The 12,828-nt window shown below is 47.2% G+C and overlaps 1 protein-coding gene across 1 annotated transcript in view; it reads right to left on the bottom strand.

Annotated features, from left to right (window-relative positions):
* LTBP1 (latent transforming growth factor beta binding protein 1) overlaps positions 1-12,828 on the bottom strand; it is a 476,077-nt gene that overhangs the window by 287,720 nt on the left and 175,529 nt on the right. Inside the window, exon 4 of the mRNA XM_045287025.1 lies at positions 10,374-10,541. Coding sequence (XP_045142960.1) covers positions 10,374-10,541 — 168 coding nt within the window. The remainder of the gene's footprint in view (positions 1-10,373; positions 10,542-12,828) is intronic.

The following is a 12,828-nucleotide window of genomic DNA, read 5'->3' as shown; positions in this document are numbered from 1 at the left end:
GGCAGCGTCATTTCAGCCTGCAGAGCTTTGCTTCTCTTTCAAACTACGGTATCAGACCAAGTAAATTCTGTTTTATACTAAACTAATTCACCTATTTACTCAGTACACAACAAAATGCTTGACTTTTCTGTTCTTTTCCCTTTTCCACACAATGTCATGGTTTTCTGGGCAGATGACAAGATTCTCAGATGTTTCTAATTACCCACTGGGTACACCCAATAAAACAGCTGGCTCAAGATGTGATTAATACCACAAGACGATCCAGGGGGCTCGTAAATCACCCTTTGTTCAGAAAGGGACAATGCAGTGGCTGAAGGTGTCATGGGCACATTTCAGTCCTGCGAAGTCAGGTTTTAGCTAAGCGTCGCCTGGTGCACTCCCGAAGAGACCAGAAAAGAGGGGGCATGTTCTGCTTTCACTGCAAAAACGTCAAGTTCCCCCGCTCATCTCTTTTAAGGACAAAGTTGATGGAAATTGGGCTGTGCTTTTTGGGTAGGTAAACTGAGAAAGTCCCCAGCCTGCAAAGCACACTGGTCCTGTATCTGACGGGCATCTGAAGCTGGGTCTCACAGTGCAGACATCTCTCACGACGGCAAGAAAGTTCACTTTTTGTCCCCCTCCACCAAATGTCAGGAAAAAGCCGACCCTGCAGGCCAGCCAGTTGTACAGTAATTACGGCATGAGTCTACATTCAAGGTAATGACGTGGAGCAGCAAGCCATCCTTTAAACGTAAACCTTCAATCTACCGACGGCGGCATTGCGTTCAATTGGCAACGCGGGAGCAGCTGGCTCCTCTCATGTTCTTTGCTCTGTGATGGAACGCTGTGGAATGAATCTCAAACAAACTCCCCCACTAACTTGATCCTTGCCCATTTGGTAGTTATTTTATTTTCCTGGACTGCCTAGCATGAAGATGACTGTGTGGCTGCCCTCACAAAAACACTTTTCACATCATCTGTAATGCTCGTTCCAGGAGGTTTTTCCAGTCACACAAAAATGCCGAATTCCTTCTTCACTTGGAGACCAAAAAACCAAAGAACTATATACCTTGAGAGTTAAAAAGTCAACAGACAGCAAGTACTCAAGCGCTCTGCTGTGTGTGCAGACGAGTCTGGCAAGATGCGCCCCGTTTGTAAGCATATGCTGAATCGCATCCATGTGATGGCAATATACATTTTAAGTCCAACTTCCTTAAATTTGTTCAAACCTAGGAGGAGCTCAGGGATAAGTCAGACAGAAGACAGCAAAGTCAATGGCAAAAGAGTAGGAGCCACTGTTATAGTCATACATCAACCGGAGATGTCCCCATTTAGTTCACAATGATTACTTTTCCTCTTAACCACAGGTTTGGGTTCCAAAACGTGCTACCCGCTTTAAATACTCTCATCCTTGCCAGCAGGCTTGGCAAGACACAGGAGCTTCCTGTGTAAGTCAATAAGCCCCTCAAGAGGGAGTCTGATCCTGGCAAACAGGTCCTGGTACCACTCCGCCTACCCCCGCCATGAGATTGCGTGGTATTGTTTGGTGTGGAGTCGAACCTTTCCAGAGCCAGCCCATCCAGGAGCATGGAAGCGCTCATAGCAGAGTACCAAGTGTAAGACTTACTCTACCCTGCTCCTTGTCAGGGTGCTAGTGAGATCAGTCTAGGAAGGGCGACACAGAGGGGACACACCTTCCAACACTCCAGAGATGGAAGGGCACCCCTCTCCCCTACCCTGACCTTCTCTCCACACCAAATCAATCCTCAGAGGCCACACACATCTTCAGCCTGTTGCTTCTCATGAGCCTCAGAGCGGCTGCAAGGGATCAGATTCACTTTAAAGCCACTGTCATCGAGGGGGTCCCGCTCCCAGCAAGCCCCGTGTGGGACACAGAGCCGCTCTCTCAGGTGGCAGTGCATCACCACGCCCTCTCCCGGAACATGTGTTCAAACCTTCACGCTTTCAGTTCATTATCAAGCACAAGTTGTGGCACCCAGGAAGCAGCAGAGGCTACTTTAACCAGGGTGGACACTCACGAACTAATGAGGTTCAACCACCAGCCAACGGCCTTCACAAGACCAAGCTGTGTTGAACAATACACTAATGACTAGAGATTCTATGGGGAGGAAAAAACACAGCCCCCAAAGTGGCTGCAATGGAACCCGAGGTCCTTCCTTCAAAGAGTGTCAGGATTTAGAAATGGGTGGGGAGCAGTATTCCATGCAGGGAGAATGGCTGCATTCAGGTAAATAAAATCCAACGGCACTCTGCCGGGACTAGACCGTGCCCTCCAGTTGTGTGCACTGGTTAAGACCCTGGCTCCACAAGTGCTCTTTGGTGTGTACATCCAAGAGTCGGCAGATAACTGCTCTTGCCTGGGGACCACACACCCGACAGAGACTTCTCAGCTGATTGGTTTTTCCTGTGATCCCAGTAACCTGAGAATTTATGATTCAGCTGTAGCCAGTGAGGACTTGGCATGTCTTTATTATAGGCCACCTGCATACATAATATATTCCAACAGTGAAAATGCATTACGCGCCTTCACGTGAGGCACAGGCTAGGCACTGGAGATACCAAGATGGGCGACACAGGACCTGTCTAAAGACACTGACAGTTCAGTGGAGGAGAGAGTCACAGGAACAAAGGAGGGCAATGGGGCTTGGAAGAGTGAGGGTGGCATGGCGGAGCCTGGAAAGGGAAGCCGGTGACGATCCCACAGACTAGATGCAGAGACGAGTCCCGTAGGCTGGGGTAGCACCGTGAACCAGGGACGGGAGCCCATCGTCAGATAACAGATCCGCCAACTGTGGGATAAACATACATCAGTGGAAGTCTGCTCAGTCTTAAAGAGATACGACTTCCTTAGACGCGCTCTAACATGCATGAATCTTGAAGAGTTGATATGTCGGTCAGGGACAAGTGAATGAGGTCAATGGACAGAGGCCAAAGATGATCTGTGGTCTCCCTGGGCTGAAGGGAGGAGGAGGAGGAGGAGGAGGAGTCACAGCATGGAGGGCACGGGATTGCTATTCGCAGAGGTGGAATCATTTGGAAGGGAACCGTGGTGACGGATGCAAAACATGATCAAGCTCATCAATGTCGGTGGTTTGTTCATTAAAAGGGTTCAATTGGCAAATAGCATACCAAGAGGACACCAGGTTAAAAAAAATAAACACACACACACAAAAGGACCTGGTGCATTTGGGAACCTCTGGTCTCCCTGCAGACTCAGTGTGGCCGATGAGGAGGAGTGAAGGTAGAGGGACAGACACAACCAATGCAGAGACCAGAGAGCCAGGTGACAGCTGAGCCAGGAGGGCCAGGCGTGCCCGAGGAGGTCAAATCATCCCAAAGCTCATTCCATGTGCTCCAATTCACAGACAAGGAGAGAATACATTTTGTGCAATTGTATGACAGACAGGGCATTGTGCAAGGTCATTTATTGCCGTTGCTAAGTAGGTTCCAAAGTCTAGTGGAGAAAACCCTCCCAGTGCTGCGCCATCCTGAAAATGGTCGCTGGTTCGAGCCCCTTGTGGCAGTAGTCACTGGTCAGTCCATCTCATTGAGGGTTACCCTCTTTTATCTAGGCGAACCCACTGTCATCAGGCTGCCTGAACTCACAGTGACCCTACAGGACAGAGTGGCACTGGCCCATTGGGTTTTCTGTAAACCTTTACAGAAACAGACTGCCACATCTTGCTCCCAGAGTCATTGTTCGAACCACCCACCTGTTGGTTAGCAGCTGAGTGATTTAACTCCTGCACGGTTTGGCCTAATTCCTTTAAGGAGCCGTATGGGCTTCATGAGAGAGGCCAAAGGAATGCTATATCATCCATGCCTTTCTCACAGACTTAGCACACTGCTGGGCATCTTCACCTTCCTGGTGTTACACTGTTCTGCTACAGACATACTTTCCTAGTCTACCACTCAAGTCCCCCTCACCTTCTAAGCTTCGGGTCCCTTCTTCAACCAAATAAGGCCTCTTTCTCTCTCTTGGCTCTAACAAACTATCTATTGCCCCTCTTCCCTCCAATTAGGCCCTAGAGCTGCCTCTCCCTTCAACACTGTCGGCATGTTTTACACACACACAGACACACACACACACACACACGCATGGTTGCACCAGAAATAAACATTATTTCCTTTACTAAAATATAATCTCTATACCAAAGAAAGGTATAGTTCAAAAAGTTAGAGAATCTATATTTTTAACTCTATTTCATATTACAATAACCAAGATTTCTTCTATACAATAATTCCAGTAGCGTTTCCTTTTCAACTGTGGGCAATACTCATTTGCTTTGATCCTATCTATAAAAAGCTCTTTATCTACAGATTTTATCAATTTGATTCACTGGCACAGGAGAGGTTGCGGAAACAATCCATACGACAGATAAGGAAAAGTCTGAATCTACTAGGCTTTTGACTGATATTTTCTCTGCTCCACAGCTGAAATGAAACACACCCTCACGGAGCTCATTCCTCGCTTCATTCGGCCCCTGACATCCCATCCACAAGACCTTCCCTGACCCATCCATCTCAGCAGACGCCAAACCTTCTTCTACTGCTTCCATTCTCTCTCCTTATCACTACCTGACGTTAGGACACATGTAGTGTTTCTTGCACTGTACTTGTGGTAATATACATTCAACAGTATTGTATACACACACACACACTATAATTGTTAATGTTCATAAATTCTCGTGTTTTTTAATGGAGAGGATGGACTGTTTTATTCATTACTCTATCCCTAACTACCTAAGCCAATACCACGCACAAAGTAGGGGCTTGAAAAATACATGTTCAATGACAGAAGGTTCTTAGCATCGGCCTTTTGGAGGGGGTCCATATGACAATAAGACAAAACATGACATGTTCTACCTTCTGGTATTTATTCATTGTTAGAAAATAAAATACATTTTAAAGACTAAATATGCAAATACCAGATTCTTTGACAAGTTCTCAGATCGTCTAAATGACAGAAATGAAGGACACCCACTTTCTTCAGAAGACACAGGAGTGATCTCTCTGTATAGCGCATTAATGAGAAACTCTATCTGGTAGCTACTCAGAGAGTCACAGTTTGACATTTCACTGGTTTGTGTGCTGGATACACACTCAGGGGTCACACAGTGACAACTGGTGGAGGGCAAAAGACTCCGCACCTGACGAAGTTGCCAGAAAGAAAGAAAAAAAATCTAATTGCTTTTCCTCCTTAAGCAGGTATGCTGTTTTCTTTAATGCCTCATTAAGAGGGAATTTTCTTCACCCCCTTACTAAGAGAACTTATCTAATGAGTTTAGCAATCTGCACTGCTTCCATTCCTAATCAAAACACTCAACTATTAAGTCGGTTTTGTCAGATCCATGAGGAGAGGCTCCAGAGTAGATCATCCACCAAACCACAGAGCCACTGAAGATCGTCCTCCCTTCTGTGGGCTGGTCAGAAACTTATTGAGCCTCTTGGTGTCCTACCCAAAAAATGGAAAAGAAGTGCTCTCTTTCTAAAAAACCGAAAGCTAAATATCAACTTCTCCTTCTGGAGAGACTTACTTAGTACAGCCTGAAAGAATAAGACATTGAATGAAGAAGACCAAAGAGGAAGTGATGCACTTGGATGACGGTGTTGGCAGAGAATATCGGAAGCACTATGGGATTGGCAAAAGAACAAGCACACCTGTCCTGGGAGAAGGGCACAGCCAGGGTGCCTCCTAGAGGCAAGGAAGGCAAGACTTCATCTCATGGACTTTGGACGTGTTAGCAGGAGAGACCAGTCCCTGGAGAAGGACATCCCACTTGGTCAAGCAGAAGGGCAAGGAACAAGAGGAAGATGGATCAACATGGTGGCTCCATCGATGGGTTCAAACATGAGAACAATTGTGAGGCTGGCACAGCATGTCATTCTGTCCATAGGGCCGCTATGCGTCAGAAACAACTGGAAGGCACCTTACAATAACAAAAGAGTATCGTCCAAATCCTACAACCTGAACATCGAGATGCTCCACCACAGTCCTGCTCCAATCCACCTTCCCAGTCCACTACTACCTTCCCAGTCTACCTTCCCAGTCCACTACCACCTTCATGCTGCCTGCACGTGAGTGGAACTATCCTGAAGATGGCACAGGACTGGACACTTCATTCTTTCACATGTGAAGTCACCATGAGTCAGACTCAGCCCAATGGCAGCTAGCCACAGAGATTACCTTCCGTGCTTTCTGTGCCCAATGACTCACTACTATTACTCCCTACCATTGCGTCAATGCTGACTCACATCCACCGTATGGGGCAGGGTGGAAGCACCCCTGTAACTCTATGGCCAATTCACAGAAACTACCAGCATCTTCTTGTCTCCAGGCCGAATTCTCCTACCCCCACGCTCTTCTCATCCATCTTAATTGTTGGCATGTACCAATGTTTTGAGTTCCACTGCCCCCATCAGGCCACAATCAGGCAGTCTGTCCCTACCGTAAATCCCCATGTTCAGGAGCTATCAAGAGCGAGGTGCACAGGGCAGAGAAGCTGCACGCCCTCCCTTTCCTCGATGTACACTACCCCTCAGCTATAAGTGATCCCCCCTTGCCCTGGGCTCCTTTTATGGGTTGTACATTTCGGTTTAGGATTATTTACATCTCATCTGCTCCTTAAAACATAAGCTCTTAAAAGGCAGTTTTACAATTTGTTTATCTTGGGAAATGTAGTACAGTGGTTGCACGTAATCACTTACTATATGACCCCAGGAGGTGACATGGCCAGAGCCAGACCTATTTAGAGTCTGGAATAAAAGCACCTGACTTTGTCAGCTTTAAGCCAGTCATTAAAGCCTCAGGGCCCGCATGAGCAAATGATGAAGACCACCATTCAACTCTTGCAGAAAGAGCAAGCGTCACTGCAATAACATCTGCGAACACATTTTTCAAATTACCAAATGCCTTTTAATAATTACCCCATTGGTGCTAATAGAGCAGGAGTCCTTTGGAACTCATCAGAGAGTGCAGCACTCTATAAACCACGTGTTATTTTAGCAATCATGATGGCGTTCCAGTGTCTCCACAAGTCAGTTATGCCAAGTGACCATATTACTGTCTTTGACACACACATGACTCCAGACATTCCTCTTGGTGGAAGAACGTAAGTCTCTGTAAACAACTTTTAACTCCCACAAGGTCAGCTTCATTCTATCCCGAATGTACATTGTAAAGCAACCATGGCTCATCTGCTGGCCCATCCAACTCAGGATATGTTTCCTCTTTTTTTAAAGGAGGGTGGTGTTGAGTGAATATAGGGAATGGGGAACGGCAGGAAAAAGAGAGAGAGAGCTCATTAGAATTAGAAATCCCCTTTAGAGAAATGTCGCTTCATGTAAATAATCATGTAAATAATTATACCAAACCAATGTCATCACTCATAAAAAAGGGTTTATTCTACCTCTCAGACGACATTCTCTGGATATCTTCTTCACTCAGCAATCACTTTTAGAGTCATGTTAGGTGGAAGTTACTTAGGACCTTTCTCAGTAAATCCCAAGAACTGAGCCTCCATGCTTAGTAGCCATGGGGAAACAGCTGCCTCTCCCACCTGCCCTGAGAAGCCACTATAGGCCAGAAGAACCAACACAGGGGTGGGAGGGAGGGAGGGAGGGAGACTGGAGCACCTGCGAGAGAATATCCTGTGACAGCTATTACCACCTGCACCACGTGGAAAAGGCATCACAGGTCTGGAGAGGATACTGAGCCAAACCTACCCCCTGGCTCGTGGCTGAACTGTGATGAAGTTAGGATTGGAACTGTCGACCTCTCGGGTTCTTTCTTTTCTCTCCCTCTCACTCCTCTCCCTCTCTCTCACATAAGGCAAAGTCACATAACCCTTCCGGGCCTAACGCCCATGGTCTACGTAGCCTCTTCAGCTCAGGTGCTGTGGCGCTGGCCTCTTGCTGAAGCACAGCCTCACCCATTCACACACAGACCCTGTGGCTGCTTCCAGAGTGGAGTGGTTGCAACTGAGAAGTCAGTCTGAAAATATTTACTCTCTGGCCCTTTACAGGGAAAGTTTGCAGACGCAGGCCTTTAGCACTTAACCTCTCAGAAGGAGTCGTTGGTGGTGCGGGCAGTGAGCACATCTGGCTGCTAGCTGAAAGGTTAAAGGTGGGAGTCCACTGAGTGGCACCTCGGAGCAAAGGCCTGGTGACAGACTTCTGAAAATCCAGCCACTGAAAACCCTGCGGAGGACGGTTCTGCTCCGACTCTCAGGGGCTCAACCGCGAATGGGTGTCAGCCAACTCCAACTGGTATTTGTTGCTTCCATTTTACAGGTCAAAGAGTGTAACTAACAAGCAACGATCAATTTTCAATTTTCTTGAAACTATACTATCTCCCCTATACCTATCCAAGTTATTTGCCAAAAGATTAACTATATTATACAAATATACATAGAGACAGAAATAATCAATAAGTGAAAAGTGCTTTGCAGTTAATAAAATGGTATTAAAATCAGTAAAGTCTAAAAAGGGATTTTTATGTGCCTAGAAACAAATCTGAACATTTTTTCCTGAAGACTCATGATCTCTAAGTTCTGCAAAATTACCATTATTCACTGAGGAAAAATTATAAAACGTGCCCCTCAAGGGATCCACTATTTCAACCATAATGTAAACCAAGAGAGAACAATGTCGCCGGATATAAATGAATTTTTTTTTCATGATTTTGAATGTGAAACGATAGCTTACTACGCTCCCGACCCCACTCTTTATTTTTAAACATGTCAACTGCTCTGCCGATCTTTGTCTGGACTCCCTCAGCGCTGGCTTGGGTGTTCTTGTGTGTGGAAGTAACTGTGCTCAGTGACGGAGCCCAGAGGAACCAGTCGGGAGTTGCCCTTTGTCCACGTCCACGTCCACGGCCCTCCAAAACAGTCAGGACCTCCTTCTCGAAGATAAGAGTCCTAAGGGTTCAAGATGAACGGACTGTAGATGTGACTGAAGGCAGTCGCCTTCATTTCGTGGGGGAGAGAAACGGGGGTCTGGAACATTGACTGGCAGAATCAGTGTGTTTGCTAGTGGGTGATGGACCAGAACCAGAATCAGGGCTACCTCATTCACTTCCTCTCCTGCCCTGCTCAGCACAAAGTGTCATCTGGCACCAAGCAGCTGGATTCTGTCTACAACAGGTCTGGGGCACCCCTACGTCGGTGGCTCATTTACAGTATGTGCCCTTTTAAATTGTGTTTACAACGTACGTGGTTTTTGTTGTTGTTGTTGTTTTTCCCTAGTAGAGACAATCAGGAATACTGCCTAGTCCCCTGAAGGGTTAGGAGTCATGATCACTTGGTGGAACCGTCTAAAAGCCAACAAGGATTCCAAGCTGCCCCTTGTATTTTGTCTTGATGGAAACCAGCTTGAAACAGACACCAGTTCTCTTGCCCCAGACACATACTCCCAAGACTAAACAGCAATATTCCATAAAAAGTCCAGCGCTAGCCAGTGTTATTATCTGTCTGACACAGGGTTATTCTTGTGAGTAACTCATATATAACACGGGTGTCTGTGATTATTCAAGTGCCCATGGCAAACCATAATTGGTCAAGAAATAATAAAAGACTTTTTCTGTGACAAAAATACTGCACGACATGACAACATGGCAGGGGGACAGCCCTCGGAGAACCACAATGCCGTCTCAATTTACCCCCAAAAGAGTGAAAAGGAAACACATTTTAAGAAGAAGCAAAATGGCTTTTGCGCTGCCAGTGATTGTCATAATTCAAGTTTAAATTCATGATGAAAGACTTCAAAGTTTTTGAGTGATGACAGTAATTCTTTCATTAGTATCTCTTCCCCTAAATCCACGCTATACATCAATGTATAATTCAGAGCAGAAACCTGGCAAAAGATGCAAGTATGTAACCCTTTCTAGAACCACCGTGCAGGGTTTTGACGATTTTCAACACCCACCCACCCCCGCTGCCGAGAACAAGGTTATTCCTGAAGCAAAAGTTGAACCTCCATCACCACCTACCGTATTTTATAACATGAGTCAACTCTTGTGCAAAGCCTGCTTACCACTGGGCAGATAAAACCTGAAGCTGCTTCATGGGAATTCTGCCTTAGGTTCTTAGTCTACAACCGGTCTGCTGCCCCCCAGCACCACACAGCTTCACATATGATAAGGAGCAACAGCCTCGTTGCCATACCCCAAAGAAGCCAAAGCTCAGGCTTAAGATCATTCAGAAACTAGAAAAACAATCCCGCAAAAGAAGCACATCCATAGGGAGACAGAAGCCCCTGCCCGCCAAGAGCGGTGCAAACCGAGAGGATGGGGTGGGGTAGGGGGTCGAAAGGCTCCGACCTCCCAGCCACCTAGTTGGTCAGGGCCGGGCGAGGGACGGGGCGGAACTCACCCACTCTGAAGTTGGTCGCCGTCAGCGTGTCGGCGGCGTGGCCGTTCTCACTAATGAGGGTGGTGGTATTGCCCTTCTCGCAGCTGTTCCGACAGCTGCCCTTGGTGCAGGTCACTTTACAGATGCTCGGAGTAAAGACCACCTTGATGCGGCCCGAGTGGTTACTCACTAGGAGCGGAGGCAGGGAGAAAAAGAACAAGAAACACATCAGCTTAGTATCCATGAACTTGCCTTGGAAAGTTTAAAAAAAAAAAAAGAAGAAGGAATTTTTGGGTTTAAAAAAAAAAAGAAGAAAGGAGCAAGAAGGGGAGGGGGAGAGCGAGCGCCCACAACCCGACAGGTTTCAGGAACGAGGGAAGCCTTGAGTGCTCGCAGCTCTGAATCCAGGGGTGTCTCTGAAACAGGAGTAGGAAGCTTAGCAAACAGAACTCTGGGACGCGCTCCAAAACCACATTTGAAGTCGAGTCACTGGAGTGGGATTACTAACCACAATGCTGCACTTTATTCACGGGCAGACAAAGAGCAACACGGAGGGCACCGCAGATGAAAGACCAACCCTGACGGGCAGATGTAATGCAAAGGGCTTGGCCATGAACCTGGCCGTGGATAAACGCTTGGGTCCTCCACTTGCATACTTTCCCTATTGCTCCGCGTATGAAGTCACTCTGCGCGGCCCGACCCCTGGAAATGTTTTAAGCATGCGGCATGTCTGAAAACATCTGTCTCAAATCTCCTGGCACTCCGAGCCGAAGTGATCCAACGCGGTGACGCAGCTGCGGGAGCCCATTGCTTTTGCACAACCCCGAGGCAGGCGTTCTCCGTCAGCACGGATGCGACCTGTAGTGCCGTCTTGCTGTGAACAGGGCCCCTCGAAGCAAATGGGAGGCAAGGTCGCGGGGCGAAAGAGCTGCCTCAAGTCAAGGACCACCCTGAGGTCTCCCGGCTGCTATGTCAGACCACCTCAGGCAGGTCTTTCTTGCACTTCATGATGGGGCCTCTTTGAAAAAACAAAGCCTACAGCCCACTCCCACCACGGAGGCAGCTCAGTGCAGCACAGGGGCCCCACGCTCAGTCACAGGCACCCAGATGGTGTCGTGGATCCACGCTGGGTCATGATCAGCACAGTAGCCAGTTCAAAACTACCAGTATCTCTGAGGGAGCCAGATTGGGCTTTCTACTCCCATAAACAGTGTCTACAGTCTCCAAACTCCCCACCCCCACCCCGGGGGTCCCAATGAGCCAGCAGAGACTTGGTGGCAGTGAGGTGTAAACACACTCAGAGTCGCCTGCGATGTTCTACTTGGCTCAATCATGAGCTCATGTATGCCTTTCGACAAGTCATTTCACCTCTTCTCCAAACCATACCAAACAACAACAACAACAACAACAACAACCGGAGCTGATGCTTCCTAGTCATGTCTAACTTTCAGGTCTCTAAAAAGAATCTGTCAACGACACAGCACAGGGGCCAAACAAACCCCCCTGAAGTCCAGCCCCCTGTTTTTGTAAATAAAGTTTGGAACACAGCCACACATTTGTTTTATCTTGTCTATGGTGACCTTCTACATACTGAACAGCAGTTGCGAAGCTGCAGCAGAGAACGTATGGCTTGCAAAACCGAAAATCCTTACTGTCTCACCTTTCACACGCAGAAATAATTGCCAATCTCTGGTCTAGCTAAAGTTTGATAATGCAATGTCCTGAATTTCTGATGCTAAGAAAACCACATAATCAAAACCAAGAAGTTTCCTTTCAATAGCATCATCTCGTTTTCAGGTGCCACCAGAAATCGGTATTTGGCCTCACCTTGGCCTGTCCTTCAGAGTCAGGCCCCAATCTAAATGTTCGCCTTCTTGGCAAATTACATTTCGGAAAACCTATCTTGATTTCTATATCTGTAGTGTAGCCCCAAACAGGTCCTTCCTCTTTCTAGGGGACTAGCTATAGCGAAGATGGTGGCAGCAGTGAAGGGTTAAGGCTAGAAGAAAGCAGTGTCCTTCCTGTTGACCACTGCGCTACCACAGTAGCCAAAGGAGAGGCTGGCTCTGGGGTCTGCTTCTCCTCTATACCCGTCGCCCCCTTCCATCAGCACGGTTTCTCCTTCTGCATACTGCTTTGGTTTGACAAGGATGCTCCTTTCAGGAATTATTCAGGATGCCTCTAGAGACGCTCAGACAAAACAAATCATGGTCAAAAAATAATCTTAGGAACAAAGACTTTTAGAACCTTAACGGAGGATGCGATGAAACTTAAAGATTTGAATGAGGCCCGAAGCAAGTCTTATCCAGTGTCTGGGTTTCATGTATCGCGTAGACATCCAGGCAATCCGTAAACACCCACTGTTGCTATTGTTGTGTGTGCGCCCCTGAATGGATTCTAATGCCTAGCAACCTCATGGGGCCACACAGGATTATAGGATGGCTGGTGGATTCAAATAACTGAACTTTTGGTTAGC

This window comes from Echinops telfairi, unplaced genomic scaffold (assembly GCF_000313985.2).
Source record: "Echinops telfairi isolate 266 unplaced genomic scaffold, ASM31398v2 ScPeMD7_10;HRSCAF=50, whole genome shotgun sequence".
In the NCBI taxonomy this organism is placed as follows: domain Eukaryota; kingdom Metazoa; phylum Chordata; class Mammalia; order Afrosoricida; family Tenrecidae; genus Echinops; species Echinops telfairi.
The sequence above is the reverse complement of the archived record's forward strand: the minus strand, read 5'-3'. Positions and strand labels throughout refer to the sequence as shown.